Genomic DNA, 14,972 nt, shown 5'->3' with positions numbered 1-14,972 from the left:
TAACTGACTGACTAATTGGTCACAATTCACTCAATGGCTAAACTGATTACTTGAATGAATTTGTTGAGTAGCTAATCAACTGTCTCACTGAATGGCTAACCAATTGACTCATTCACAGTCTGACTTGACTTGACTCATCAACTGAATGGTTCACTGACTGAATGGCAAACTGACCAAGCTACACTAACTGACTGACTGATTCATTGACAAACAAACAAATTGAGCAAATTAATGGAGCCCATTGAATGACAGACTTACAAGCTGACTGTCTAAATGACTAACTCAATCACCCGATTGACTAGCTGACTCCTTAAAAGAATGCTTCACAGACTGACTAACTCATTGACCAAACTGATGGATTTGGTGCAAACTAACTGACTCACCCTGTAAATGCTCAGGCCATTAGCCAAATGACTGACTTAACTTATAGACAGACTGATTGCATTGCTTATTTGTTGGTTGACTGTCTGACCAAACTACATTAACTACAGATAAATCACTGACAGACTGACTGACAAACTGGACTGGTTGAGTAAATAACTGCCTGACTCACTAAGTGACTAACCCATTGACCAACTGACTGAGCGGCGGAATTAAAGACGTACCGACTCATTGATTGACTGCCTAACTAATGGATAGGAATGGACTAATTGACCGACAAACACACTGACTAGTCACTGACTGACAAAGTTCCGAATTGACTAATGTACGGACACAGACAGACTGACTGATTTACATGAGTGAATTTTACGACATGCTGTAGCTGTATAAACAAACAAGTCCCCACTTCATGCTGCTTAGCTTGCCATTGCAGCAGAATCTCAATATTGATTGACTGAGTGTCCAAAGTTGTGCTAGCTCCCTGCAGTGTTGCTGCACTAAGGCAGCTTCCATTACCACACGTACTTCTCTGCACGTCATGTTTGACAGACTCCAATCTTGCCCGCTTCAGCAAAAACTTTTTGGCTTCAGTGAACCAATGCAACCAATGAGCTCAAATTACAACCTCAACAATGTTGTTTTGTAATTGTAATAGGTTTGATTAAAAATGTGTAATGTGGACTATTATTGTAGTTGATGTACTGTATGAGAGTTGCTTGCTGCTGTCTATGGTGCTGAAATAAGGCACACAAACTGCTGTCCTGATGGTACTATGCATGACGTACTCTACCTACCTACCTACCTACTGTTAGATTAGGGCTCTTCATGGCTAGATAGATGACTTGAGCTAGGCCGTTGTGTCGCTGTTATTTGTCCTTGCTTGGCGCTCTGCTATTTGTCCTTGCTTGGCGCCTTTCTATCTGTCTGCATTCTGACATACGTATCCAGTAAAAACCAGTTAAGGCCATCAGGCCACACATTCTCACATGGGGAGGCTGAGCCGTTCACCCATGTGGGTGGGCGGCCTAGACAGTATGCAGGGACGATTTTGAATAGATCAGTTCCTCTTCCGCATATTAATAGAAGAGGGCTCCGCAGCTGTGTACTCGATCTTTCTGGCATCCAGTAAACAGTTCAACTAAGAAAATGCAGCCGTCTGGTTATTACTGTTAGTATAATATCGTGAGCATTAAGATACAAGAACCAGTGGAAGTTCCCACCCAGACTTTACACTACCTACCTACCTACCTACCTACCTACCTACCTACCTACCTACCTACCTACCTACCTACCTACCTACCTACCTCTCTTCATTCTTTCCTCCCTCGTTCTACCTACTAGCTAGCTAATTCCCATCTAGCCAACAAATAAACAATTATAACAAAAATACACCATATCCGCCCAGTTTATTATTTTATTGTGAAAATGACTGACGCGGGTGGTTAAAAAAAAAAAAAGAAAAAGAAAAAAAAACCCTCAAAAGCGAGTGGCGTCGTAATACACGATACGTGCGTATACCTCCGCCGCTACAACTAGTGCCGGTCGTCACCCACACCCAGCCAGTTTGCCGAGAAGGGGCGGTGCCAACACACACAGCTGCAGAGGGAATGCTGCAGTGCGAGCGTAGCGGGGGGTATTCCGCTCCATTCCGCAACACACACACGCATACACGCACGCATCGACACATCCCGGCACATAAACGTCCCTAAGTGAATTCTCGTGTATCCTATGTGGAGCTCCACGGTCGTACCGCGCCGACGCAGGCCGACATGGACGACTATCTACGGAGGGTGGACTGCAGACTAGGGGTGAGTTGCGAGCCTCCACACAGATTCAGAAGCCTCCCGTGTGTATATTTGTGCGTGTGCGTGTACGTGTGCGTGCTACAGGCTTCTTTCCTGTTGCTGCACCTGTAGCCACACATAGCACCGTTGCATGGTATGATATGAGATGAGGAGGCTTGTGGTACCCCTTCAGGCTGACATCAACAAGTTAAGGGCCCCCCACCCACCCAGTACATCCTATCCTTGCATGTAAGCATCGCACTCATTACAGTCAGTGGTTCTCAAACTTGGGTCAGCGAGCTTCAGCTCGGGGGTGTCCACAAAATAATTTGTAATAAAATGTCGTATCATTTAGAAAAAAGTGCACACCCACAAATTGGGAGGGGGACATTTTTGGCATGGCAGCTTTATTTACTGCGTATATGGCATATTTCATACACTTGGTAACTCAATGTGGGTCACATGAAAATACAATTTAAAAGCATTTACAAAAAAAAAAAAAAAAAAAAGGTAGCTTACTAAAATTACTGCCATGTAGTGCAAGAAAAATATTTTTGAAAACTGATTTTAAAATTACTTTAAAAGATCTCAACCCGCCTATACTAAGTATGGGTTGAAGCGTTTTAAACCTACGATCAAGACCCAATAACATAATAACATAACCCTTGCATGACCCTAGTCATGACAGTAAACATAACCCTTGCATGACCCTAGTCACGACAGTAAGCATAACCCTTGCACGACCCTAGTCATGACAGTAAACATAACCCTTACATGACCCTAGTCATGACAGTAAGCATAACCCTTGCATGACCCTGGTCATGACAATTTGGGCTATATATATGTGTGTGTGTGTGTATATATATATATATATATATATATATATATATATATATATATATATATATATATATATATATATATATATATATATATATATATATATATATATATATATATATATATATATACACACACAGTTATTGTCATTTCCCATCATAACATTGCTACTTATTTATTTATTTATTTATTTAATAGACAACTCTTATAATTTTTTGAGTTTTTATGCTACCGGGTAGTTATGTCTAATTTGTGTTCACGATGAGGGGTCCTTGGAAAAATTTCTCCCAGAACCCAAAAAGTTTGAGAACCCCTGCATCAGCTCACATAGGAAATAAAGATGTTGATAATTGCATTGTTTTATTGTCTGCTTACACACATCAAACTTTAGCACGTGCATGATATCAAGTGACAAGCATATGACAGCTAGCGCAGAGTGCTAACAGCCATCTGCATCTTTACTAAAGGCAAACAGATGACTGAAAAGTGCTACAAAAACGTTAAAATTCATATACAGTGATACCTCGGCTGACGAACGCTTTAGCTCACGAACTTTTCGCCTCACGGACATTAAATTCGCGAGAATTTAGTCTCTGCTGACGAACTACTTTTCGGCGGACGAACCAAACCACGCGGTCGAACAGCACCACGGTGGCGGCCACGAGAAGCTGACGCACGCTCACGGCGTCCCAGTTCGTCACCCCCTTTCTTTTAGTGCGGACGCGGTTTGTGTTTGATAGACATTTTGAGTGTACTTTTGCTATTATGGGACCGAAAAAGACCCCACCACAGGCTAGTGTTAAGCCTAATGCTTACCAGCGAGGGACGGCGATTCGGCGGCGCGTTTGCATTGTAGTCAATGGAGTTCGCGCCACTAAAAAAAGCGAAAGTGCCATCACGTACCTCAAAAAAGGAGAAAATCGTGCCACGGCTGTTTAGTCCCAGGAAAGAGGTGAAAGTAGTTGGCGGTGCTCACTTTTTGTTGACTCTCTAAAGTGCTCCACTTCCTTGTTCACCAAGGGACGCACCTCCTCCGCTCCGGTGAGCACGAAAGTGCGAATGAGCGACAACCGTTCCATAAACACTCTACGCGGTGAAACGCTCGCGAATGAAGTAAGTCTACCATTGCTACTATCCTTAAGAACTACCATCACAAAGTAAAATAAAACGACTTTATTATACAGTACAATTTATTTCTTTAATTACAATACAATAGCACATTTATTATACATAAAATAAGGTATATTTTGGTGTAGTTTAAAGGCTTATTTAGTACAAAATTATGTTTTATAGGGACCTGGGAACGGATTATTCTCATTTTAATGGTTTCTTATGGGAAATAAATGTTCGGAAGAAGAACTTTTCGGCTTACACACACTCTCTGGGAACCAATTAAGTTCGTGAGCCGAGGTATCACTGCATTTCGAGCCTATTGACCGACAAACCTAACGACATACCAACCGCATTTTTGATAACCCACCTAGCAAGCTTTCTTCTCTCAAAAACGTCCTTTCTGAAACGCGTCATAAAAATCCCTTCACATTCTCACTTAAGGACAATTTAGTGTTTGGTTAACCTAAAATGTGCATTTGTGAAAACCGGAGTATCCAAAAATCACAGTTTTGAACCGTCTTCAGATCTGTGAGCAATGAGCTAACCACTTCTCCAGCGACTCATTATATTGCGTAGGAATATATGCCGATTCATACGAAGGCTTGACCCAGTTTCTTCTGTTTTGTTTTTGTTCTCCATGTAATTCAACATAAGCGTGGATGTTTTGTTTTTTTTGCCATTGCAGGCGTCTGTCATTGTGGCGCTGTGCTCTGCGCATGGCCACCATCCAGAGCATCCATACTCCTAATTGCCCTGAGTCTTTACCTCTCACTCACGCTGACTCTATCTACGTGTGTGCGTCTAGCTCTGCAGATAAAACAATGTGCTGAGTAGACTTCCAGCATTGTTCCCTTTCGCCCGGTGCGATCTGATTACGTCTTTTAACTCGCGATAAGAGTGCGAGGAACAGAGAACGTGCGGGCTCCACTCGTCACGTTCATCATTGCAAACATACGAGGGTCGTTCCATGTCTAATCCAGCATGAATTCTCGCTTAATGTCTCAAGAGTTTCTTCCAATTTTGAGGTGTGATTGGAAATGGAAAGAAAAAAAACGAGGACACAAAATATTTGATTCTAACAGTTAAAAACAGAACTACAAACATACAAATACAAAATGAAAACACTCGCAAGTAGCTGCTGTTGACACAGACTAAACGGCCAAGTTCCTGATGTCACTCATTTGGCCACTCCCCTTAAAGGCACACATACAGCTCTACAGTTAAGGGCTCAACTGACATGTTATTTTTTATTATTAGTTTTTAATCAGGCTGGGCACAATTCCGTTGTTAAGATGAATACAATTCAAATAACAGATTGATTATTCAATTAATAAACAAAGTATAGAATGAATAAAATTAAACTATTTGGTCTCATATCGCTTTGAACAATAAAGATATGCGCTATAAGTAGAAAATTTGATACTTTGTCATTTATTGCTTTAACTTTATAACAGAAATAAATTTAATTATGTTGTAATGTGCTAATTTGTAAAAAAAAAAAAAAAAAAAAAAAGGAAAAATCTGCATAAAATCATCACCAAGAGCTACTTTAAAATCATCGGATTAAATCGATCAGCCAATTAATTGGTCTAGCCCTACTACAGTTGTGAACTTCTTGTCCCAATTCATGGGAAATACACTTGATAAAAAACAGTTTTATCATTTGTTAATATTCTTTATTAGTTTATGATTATTTTGTGTTCTTATAAAATACAATGCTATTTTTCTTTCATATAAAAAAAAGAAAAAGGTGGAGGTGTTTTCTTGGCGAGGCTGGACTGGATTAAAATTAAATCATTTTAATGAATTCAGTGGGGAAAATTATTTGATGTACATTACTTGCTTAGTAACAGACTGCATTTTGTAAATGTCAGATGTTGGATTTTCCTGTTATTCCAGATTCAATGCTGACACATTTGAACACACAAACACAGAGCAGAAAAGACGCTCAGTGGAATGTGCCCCCACTAATGCATCACTTCCTCTCTCTGGCCGACCACTATTGATTCATCCTCCCTCTCGCTATCGGCTCTTCTTCGTCTTCTCCATCCTGCTGCCCACATTTTCAGATATCACATTTCTGCATCCATTTCCAAGTCTTTTGGTCACTAAGCATCTCCACACTCTTTCTCACCTACTTTATTTTAAAAGCCCATTTAAACTTCCTGCCCTGCTTCCTTCAATCTCATCACTTCATCCCTCGCTTTGATCAGCATTCCCTTTTCGAAGGCTTCGGTGTCTCATTTCCTCCCTTTCAGCCCTCTTTGCTAACATCTAATCGAAGCAGAAACAAGCTTTCCTCGCCGTGCCATTTACGCTTGATTTCTACTGATTGATTTGTTTTAACACCTGCGGCTTTCGTCGCTATGGCGACAAGGGGCTACTTGGAGTTGGAGCTGAAAAAACAGTGGTTTTCTCTGGTGGAGGCAGCACTTCATCACCAATTTGTCAAATTACACTCTGTCGATTAGTGTAGAACCAGTGCAAGACTACAATATGTAGAGTATTCTTTTTACATTAGTTGCCTTCAAGTGTCTTTTAATAAGTTGAAATGTGTATTAAGTAGGGATGCACGATAATGCTATTTTCAACCGATACAGATAAAGTAATCGTTTAGAAAGTGCTGATGTCGATAACCGATAAGTAAGCTGATAACTGTTTGCAAAATGAACTTGAATACATTTGAAATCAAACTAGTCGATAATTGCCAATAATTATTGGCGGATTTCACTATTATCTGGTTATCTGTATGAAATCAAATAGGTCGATAATTGCCCATAATTATTGGCAAATTTCTTTATTATCTGGTTTATGTATGAAATCAAATTGGTCGATAATTGCAAATCATTTTCGGCAAATTTCTTTATTATCTGGTTTCTCTGTATGCTGTCAAATTGGGTGATAATTGCCGATAATTATCGGCGGATTTTTCTATTATCTGGTTTATCTGTTTGACATCAAATAGGTCGTTAATTGCCGCTAATTATCGTCACATTTCTTTATTATCAGGTTTATCTGTATGAAATCAAATTGGTCGATAATTGCCGATAATTTTCGGCAAATTTCTTTATTATCTGGTTTATCTGTATGAAATCAAATAGGTCGATAATTTCCCATAATTATAGGCAAATTTCTTTCTTATCTGGTTTATCTGTATGAAGCCAAATTGGTCGATAATTGCTGATAATTATCGGTGGATTTCTCTATTATTGGTGTTAATGTTTTATGTTATGTTATGTCAGTTTTTTTGTGTTTCTGTAAAGCACTTTGTGACAGCTCAAGCTGTTTGAAAGCAATATATAAATAAACTTGAGTTGAGTTGAGTCATTAACCAAAACGAGGAGTGTTTGTGAGTGGAATTAATGGTAGTCATCATATCTCACACAAACTGTTGGAAGTCTTTCTTTCTCCCAATTGATTCTGCTGTTGTTGTGTTTTGTTTTTTTTACGAGCATCGATAATGGCATCATTATTAATGCAGAGTATTGGGTTCATCTAACACAGTCGTTATACTGTGTCAAGTCAGTCAAATATTGGAGAAATGTCAGGATGGAATATTACTCCTCCCGTGCATGATTGTTTACCAAAACCCGCCTCCCTTTTTTGGATGTGTGTGTGTGTCTTTTGTAGGTGTGGGGTGACAAGTGTATCCATGCTGTGCTAGGCGGTCCGGAGGCAGATGTGGACACTGTGGCTGCCACGCTGTGCTTAGCGCTACATCTCAGCCAGGTATACACGTAGTGTGTGTGTGTGTTTGTGGGTATGGGTAGGCATGATGATATGATAACCGTGAGCAAAAATGTCACAGTGTCATGACATTTAAAATGACAGCTCTAAAATGACCTTTTTTGAAAATATTTGGGTAAATAAAAACTTTTTTTCTATTGGACACAATCAATTTTATTTTTAAACAAAATATAGAATCCAGTATTTGGTACTAATGACCAAATCACATTTTGTATTTTTTTTTATTTTTTTTTGCACCCGAGTCGAGATTAAGCAGAGAAAAAGTGCTTCCAAATCATTCTTCTTCTTCTTCTTTTGCTTCTTCTTCTTCTTCTTCTTCTTCTTCTTCTTCTTCTTCTTCTTCTACTCTACTTTACCTCTTCTTTTACCTCTTCTTCTTTTTTACCTATTCTTTTTTAATTCTTTTTCTTCTTCTTCTTCTTCTTCTTCTTCTTCTTCTTCTTCTTCTTCTTCTTCTTCTTCTTCTTTTTCTTCGTCTCCTTTTTTTTTCTTCTTCTTCTTCTTCTTTTCCTTTACTTTACCTCTTCTTTTACCTCTTCTTCTTTTTTTCCTCTTCTTTTGTAATTATTTTTCTTCTTCTACTCATGTTGCCCTGTTGGTTACATTTTTTATTATTATTATTATTATTATTATTATTTTTTTTTACAAGGACAATGTACATTAATCAACGACATCTGTGTTTGCAGTGTCTCTTTCGTTTTACAGCCTAGTTCTTTCACTTCCATGCATAACTGCTCATCCCTCCCCACTCTGCTCGCCATAAGGAGGGGGGAAAAAACTTAATTTGAGGCAATTAAGTTCAAAGAGACAGCCGGTTTACTGAGAAGCCCCCTTAAAAAAAAAAAAAAAAAAAAAAAAAAAAGGGAGCCGATTACTGGTCACAGCAAGTATTGTATATGAGTCATTTTCATGTAATTTGATCAATAACAAAAAAAAATAAAATCATGCCACATTTATATGTGTAAAAGTCTGAGTGATTTCAGTGGGAGTCATTTGTGTGTATGTGTGTGTGTGAGTCTACTAATGACATGCATTAGAAACCATAAAGTTTGTCCTCCATATCTCTTTACCCTTATGTATGATTCCCTTCAGAGTGATCCCTCCCTGGGCGTGTGTGTGCCGCTGCTGTGCGGTCGCCGTGGTGCCGCCTCGCTGCCTGGGGAGACCCTGGGCTACCTCCGCAAGATCAAAGTGTGCGAGAGCCTCTTACTGTGGAAGGACGACCTGGACCTGGTGAAAATCCATCGGGCAGGGAAACTATCAATCACGCTGATGAGGGACGGCTTGCTGGATTGGTACACGCGCATAGACACATTTTCTCTCACAAACGCACACACATGGATAGCGTGTGTATTTACTAATGCAGCCATTGCGTGTATGTGTTTATGCAAATCAGCTCTGAGCGCCGCACGTTGGACTCCAGCATCCTGCGAGTGGTCCATCACCATGATGATGATGATGATGATGATGATGATGATGATGATGATGATGACTGCAACCCGGCGTCCGCGGCGATGACGGTCGCCAGAGAGCTTCTTCAAGAGGCACCCGAGCGCGTCGGAGCGGTGCTGAGGGAGAGCCTCGGAGGTGAGAGAGAGGCGCACGTGCACCCTGGGGGAGGTAATGGGGCGACGCGCGCTCAAATCCCGGCACTCCGCTCGCTTAACAGCCACCAGGAGAGAGGGAGCTTGTGAGTAAGGAACAGAGACACAATAAAGTGGGGATGATGCTCCTAAGTTAAGTATCAGGAAGTTGGTAGGGTTTCAGTAACGTTCATCCATCCATATTCTCGGTGATTACAAAAAATAATTTAAATTTGAAAATGCAGTGGACCACACATATTTGTGTTTCAGCATTCACAAATTCACATTTTTCTTTTTGGTGTGGGGGACCTATCCATACCCTGAATATCCCTCACCTATTCACGGCTTTTGTTCAGTATTGCTTTGGTGCCATCTGTTTGCATCTTAGTCCAAAAGAAACAGTGAATTGAGGAGTTTCATTTAAACAGAATTAGTCTTTTTTCCAGTTTAGGATTTCCATTTTAGCAAGTGTTTGATTTGTTCATTCATGTTGCATTGAATTGAAATGATTTTGATTGAAATAGTAAAATCAGGCCTCCCAGTACTGAGGACTCGAGTTCAAGTCCAGGCTCCGGCCTTCCTGGGTGGAGTTTGCATGTTCTCCCCGTGCCTGCCTGGCAGGTTAATTGGGGCGCGCCGAATTGTCCCTAGGTGTGCTTGTGCGTGTGGTTGGTTGTTCATCTCTGTGTGCCCTGCGATTGGCTGGCAACTAGTTCAGGGTGTACCCCGCCTACTGCCCATAGCAAGCTGAGATAGGCGCCAGCACCCCCCCGCGACCCTTGTGAGGAGCAAGCGGTTCAGATAATGGATGGATGGATAGTAAAGTCACAAAGTGAGATTAAAAAAAACATCCATCCATCCATCCATCCATCCATCGATACTATAGTTAATGAAAATTAACCCTTAACTAAAACTACAAGTAAAATTGAAAAAAAAAAACTACTTAAGAAAAAGATGAAAACTAACTCAAACTGCATCTTCTTTAACCAAAATTAAATTTAATTATAGCGATAATGTAACCCTTTTTTTTTCTTTGTCAATATCATACACGAGCTTTCGGTGTTGATTTTAAATGTATTTATTTTGGTGTTGCTTTACAGCACATCTGTAGCGACAGGTCAAAGAATCATGTGAGAATTATAGTTTATATTACAAAATACTTAAAAACTTATTTTTGATCTTTCACTCAACAAATCACTCCATATATTAAAAAAATCAAACTAATACTAAAACTAATAACTAAACTAAAACGAAACACTTCAAAAAATACAAATGAGCAAACTTGCTCTAAAATCTAACTAAAACTAACTGAACTTGAATTCAAAACAAAATAAAAACTAACTAAATGAAACATCCTAAACTATCTTAACCCAGCTGCATATTCACTATAGGTCGCTTGCACATCGTAATGCATCATGGGAGTTTTTCCTTCGGGCGCCATATTGGGTGTCCGCCGGTTCACAAGGTACACTCGCGAGTTACACGGTAGAGCTTATCAACCTGATGTAATTTTCGCAGTATTTTCACGATTTACCGGAAGATCAAAAACAACGATACAGGCAGAAGGTGTCTCTGTGTGGCGGGATTGATCCTAATTACGTCCTGACCAAGGGTGATTTTTTTTTTGACGGAGAAAGCTTGCTGGCCAAATGTGACATCTCTGGACATCTTTCCCTACCTCGTGTTGACAACATGCTCCATAACACGCCAACAAATCCCTGGAGGCTTACAATTATTTTGTAAGCGGGTGGATACAGAGTGTAAACTTTAACATCGCATCAGAAGAAACGGTTGCTGTTGCACGTAAGTTGGTGTTGGTAATTCTGCACACAAAAATGTTGATTTGTTCTCAGGCTTCCTGTTATCATTGTGTTTACATGCACAGCTAGGTTTACCTGATGTGGTTTTTCTAACAATTTTATAACAGGCAAATATGGCAGAGCGTATAAGAATAAAAAGTAACTATGCACAGCCTCCCCGTGGCTTAATTAAATTTAATGCTACCCTTTCACTAGTTACATGTTACTTAATCAACTTATTCTAAATGGTTAAGGTTAACCACTCTCAGAGGACGTATTTTTAGTTTCAGTTTCCAGTACAATAAAACGTGTTCATGGTAACTACTGAGCATACTGACAGCTTTTCATATGATCTCACGGTTAAGGAGGCTGTCACAACACCCAATTTCTGTCTGGTGCCAGATGGCAACAATTCCCATCACTTGTCACGACAACACCAATAGTATTACCAGGTATGTATGGCTTTACTTTTTGTAGTTTCTTATTTAATTCTATGTTTCATATTTTCATTACAATGTTTGTAATATTTTCAGATTCAGGCACAGATGAGTTTAACTGGACGGACTTCTGCGACTTTGTGGTGTGGACAAAGTGTGATTGAGCGAGTCCACCCAGATCGCTCGTTTTGGCCAGTTGGAAAAGCCAGAGGTTTTTTCCCCCAAAATCCCCTCCTTACCTGAACTGCTCGGGAGAGCATTTACTAGATCAGCAGTGGACTTCCAGTGTTCCTGCTCAGCCGCTGTCACCTACCACTTGCTCATGTACTTCAAAGATGCGGAATAAAGTAGTTTTTTGTGCTGCAGCAGATTGTAAAATCAAATGATATCACTTGAAGTGTGCCAATCTAGACTGCCAAAAGGACAGTGGTTTTGTGACAAGTGTGAAACAAGGATTATTGGGAAAACTGTAACACAGTACTGGTACTTGTCTTACATTAAACAAAATTAAAAGAGAGCAACTTTTTTCCTCTGTACATAGCATAATGAAAGTCATTGCGTACCCCATCAACATTACATCATACCGTCATCTCAGGATGGTAGGCACCTGTGCTAAAATAAACTACATTAATTAACAGTTCAATTTTTAACCCTGAAATTACTACATCTAATCATTATTCACTTAATTTTTTGTGCTTTTAGAAATAATAGAGATTTATGCCATTACTTTAAGAGGGACCATATTGCACATTGAGTCAAATCCTGTCATTTGTATTATGTATAGCTTTGTAAACAAACCCAACAATAGAATTTGTATAAACGCTGCCTTTATTAGCGCCAAACAAACAGTCGCATGTTGTCCTCCTCCAATGCTTTGATGCTCGCCTTCGTTTCCATCATGTCATTGGCAATCAAGTCGGTGTGGCATGAGATCCCTAAAGAAAAAAATAAAGAAAAAAATCACAAAAAAATACGGTACCAGTAATAGGTTTAATATAGTAAAGTAGTATAGTTTTTTTTGTCAGTGTAAAAGAAATGTACACATTTTGTTGCATTTTTTAATGTATGAACATTGCTACAGGCAAATACTTATTTCTATAAACACTTCCAAATGTCTCTAAAATATAAGGTGCGTGTACACACACAAACAAACACATACATTCACTCATGCATACAATATATCATGTAATGAATTCTGAGTGGCATACCAGAGTCAATGATGTCAGCAGTACTTGAGGGTACAGGTTACTGGAGCCATCTGGCTGCATAACTGCAACAATCTCTGCCACTTCGAGTCGTCTTTTCTTTGCTTGTCTCTCCTGTGCACGTTCATATCTTAGCACCGACTGGGCTGAGACATAGATGTTGTAACTTGGGACCCAACTTTAATGTTGGAGCCCAGTCGGGATGATTGGACAGAAAAACGGGCGCAGGGCGACCTGTTAAAATAAACAAATATATAAACAAATAAAATATGGAAAGACTGGTTATTTTACCGCAGTAGGGTGGCCGTGAATAAGTTCTTTAGCATGATGTGTAGGCTACCGGGGGTCTGTTTTCTTGCATCACCCCCGGGGGTCTGTTTTCTTGCATCAGCCCCTTCTGTCTCTTTTTTTTCCAAGTTTACATTTTGCCACCAAAAAACATGTTATCGGCATTAAAAGCCCAAGACTAATCAATCCAATTTCAGCAGTAAACACTTTGCACTGGCACTACTTGGGTGAAAATGTTCGATGTTAGCTTTCGGCTAACGTCCGCTAGCCAGCTTGTACTACCGAACTTGCTTGCTCATGAATCCAAAACATAAGCAACTTGCCCATATATGGGCGGTCGAAACGTTATTAATCCTCATGCATTAAATAAAGGTAAACAAGCTTACCGCTCACAAAGTGATCGCTGCACACACGAGCCCAAAGTAACGACTTCCCTCCGGAGTCCGCACTCCTCTGTCTCCAGGCCCTGGTTCCTAATTATTTTCGGAATTCGGAAAAAAGACCGCCCATTTTCCCCCTTGGCTTTGTTCGAACAGCCAACGATGCAGCAACAATGTACCATTTTAAACGCAGAAAACAAACGTGATAGATACGTGTTAGACCGAATCGCTACGTAAATGGAGGCCACCCAGCATGGCGACTACGAGAAATCCGAGGCGGAAGTGACGACATGTGCAAGCGACCTATTCACAATTCTCAAATTCACCTATTCGTGTTTTCCCCATTTCCCCCTGTGGAACCTATCACCGACTGTTCACTAAAAAAAATCATTTTTTTTGTTTTATGTTTTCTGAAAAGCTGCCACAAAGTGCTGCCAAAGACCTGGATAAATAGGAAAGTAGTACTATAATTCTGTGTCAAGGGAGTATATGTACAGTAGAAGTGATACAGCTCAACTCAGAGACAAGCTTTGTATGTTGGGGAGGAGCTTTATCATGTTTTATTGTTTTCTTTCAATACACTACTTTTACTGAAGTAAAAACACAGAAAGAAATTAGGCGTTAGAATTGATTATGGACTTTTCAGTTCATTTCAATGGACGTAAGATCAACTTGTTTAACATCCGTGTTTTAATTCATCCGAATCTGTTGACATGCTTTGGGTGCTGCTGTTTTGGTCGACGAAAAAGTTCAAACGAGGGAAGAACCAAATTTAGGTCTTGAGCTGAAAATGATCGGCGCGATGAACGCGATGGATGGAGGGAAGCGTGAATTAGGGTCAGCAAAGAGCTTGAGAGGAGCAAGATAACAAGCAAGTCCACGCAAACACTCACGCGCTTGCTCGCGCATGCGCACTCACACACACAGGCAAAGAAAACATGGAAGGATGATAATTACATAACGCAACTACATGCAGTCAACTTGTTTTATTGGACTGTGACAGTCATTTGAACGAAAAGGCCTCCAGAAAGTTTCAAAACGCAAGAGGCAATACTTCTATTACAAGTAGACTTCCATCAGCAAGCTTGTAAGTCGATTTACTCATTTGAAATTACTTGAAATAACATGTATCCATTCCAGTGTCCCTAAAAACAAAAAAAATTTCAATGAAGAAAAAAAATGTCTAAAAACACAATAAAACAATTAAAGAGAACGTGAAGAAATAAACTGGTTTGATAAGCTGTAATTGGTGGACGTACTGTAGTATTATTCGTGTTTTGGACATGTGCGAAAAGGGGCGTGACCTAGTGGGTGACATCTGAAGCTGGAGTCTGGTTGGTTCATCACTCATCTGGGTGTCTGGTCATTAGTTGTGGCCTCCACTCCTCCTCAAAATGGCTGCTTCCAACCAAGAT

The 14,972-nt window shown here is 39.9% G+C and overlaps 1 protein-coding gene and 2 long non-coding RNA genes across 5 annotated transcripts in view; 2 read left to right on the top strand and 1 right to left on the bottom strand.

Moving 5' to 3' along the window:
* The first annotated feature begins 1,963 nt into the window (after positions 1–1,963).
* LOC144019554 (uncharacterized) overlaps positions 1,964–14,972 on the top strand; it is a 34,712-nt gene continuing 21,703 nt past the window's right edge. For all 3 annotated transcript variants that reach the window (XM_077522706.1, XM_077522704.1, XM_077522705.1), the window contains exons 1-4: positions 1,964–2,189; positions 7,749–7,847; positions 8,958–9,160; positions 9,262–9,452. In XM_077522706.1, coding sequence (XP_077378832.1) covers positions 2,151–2,189; positions 7,749–7,847; positions 8,958–9,160; positions 9,262–9,452 — 532 coding nt within the window. In that variant the 5' untranslated portion in view covers positions 1,964–2,150. The remainder of the gene's footprint in view (positions 2,190–7,748; positions 7,848–8,957; positions 9,161–9,261; positions 9,453–14,972) is intronic.
* On the top strand, positions 10,839–11,900 carry LOC144019382 (uncharacterized). The gene is made up of 3 exons (XR_013283652.1): positions 10,839–11,251; positions 11,613–11,699; positions 11,781–11,900. It is a non-coding gene; the product is annotated as an uncharacterized LOC144019382 (long non-coding RNA).
* LOC144019381 (uncharacterized) lies at positions 12,495–13,842 on the bottom strand. The gene is made up of 3 exons (XR_013283651.1): positions 13,564–13,842; positions 12,893–13,123; positions 12,495–12,619 (listed from the first exon to the last, which is right to left on the bottom strand). It is a non-coding gene; the product is annotated as an uncharacterized LOC144019381 (long non-coding RNA).

This window comes from Festucalex cinctus, chromosome 5, assembly GCF_051991245.1.
Source record: "Festucalex cinctus isolate MCC-2025b chromosome 5, RoL_Fcin_1.0, whole genome shotgun sequence".
Taxonomy (NCBI): Eukaryota; Metazoa; Chordata; class Actinopteri; order Syngnathiformes; family Syngnathidae; genus Festucalex; species Festucalex cinctus.
The sequence above is the reverse complement of the archived record's forward strand: the minus strand, read 5'-3'. Positions and strand labels throughout refer to the sequence as shown.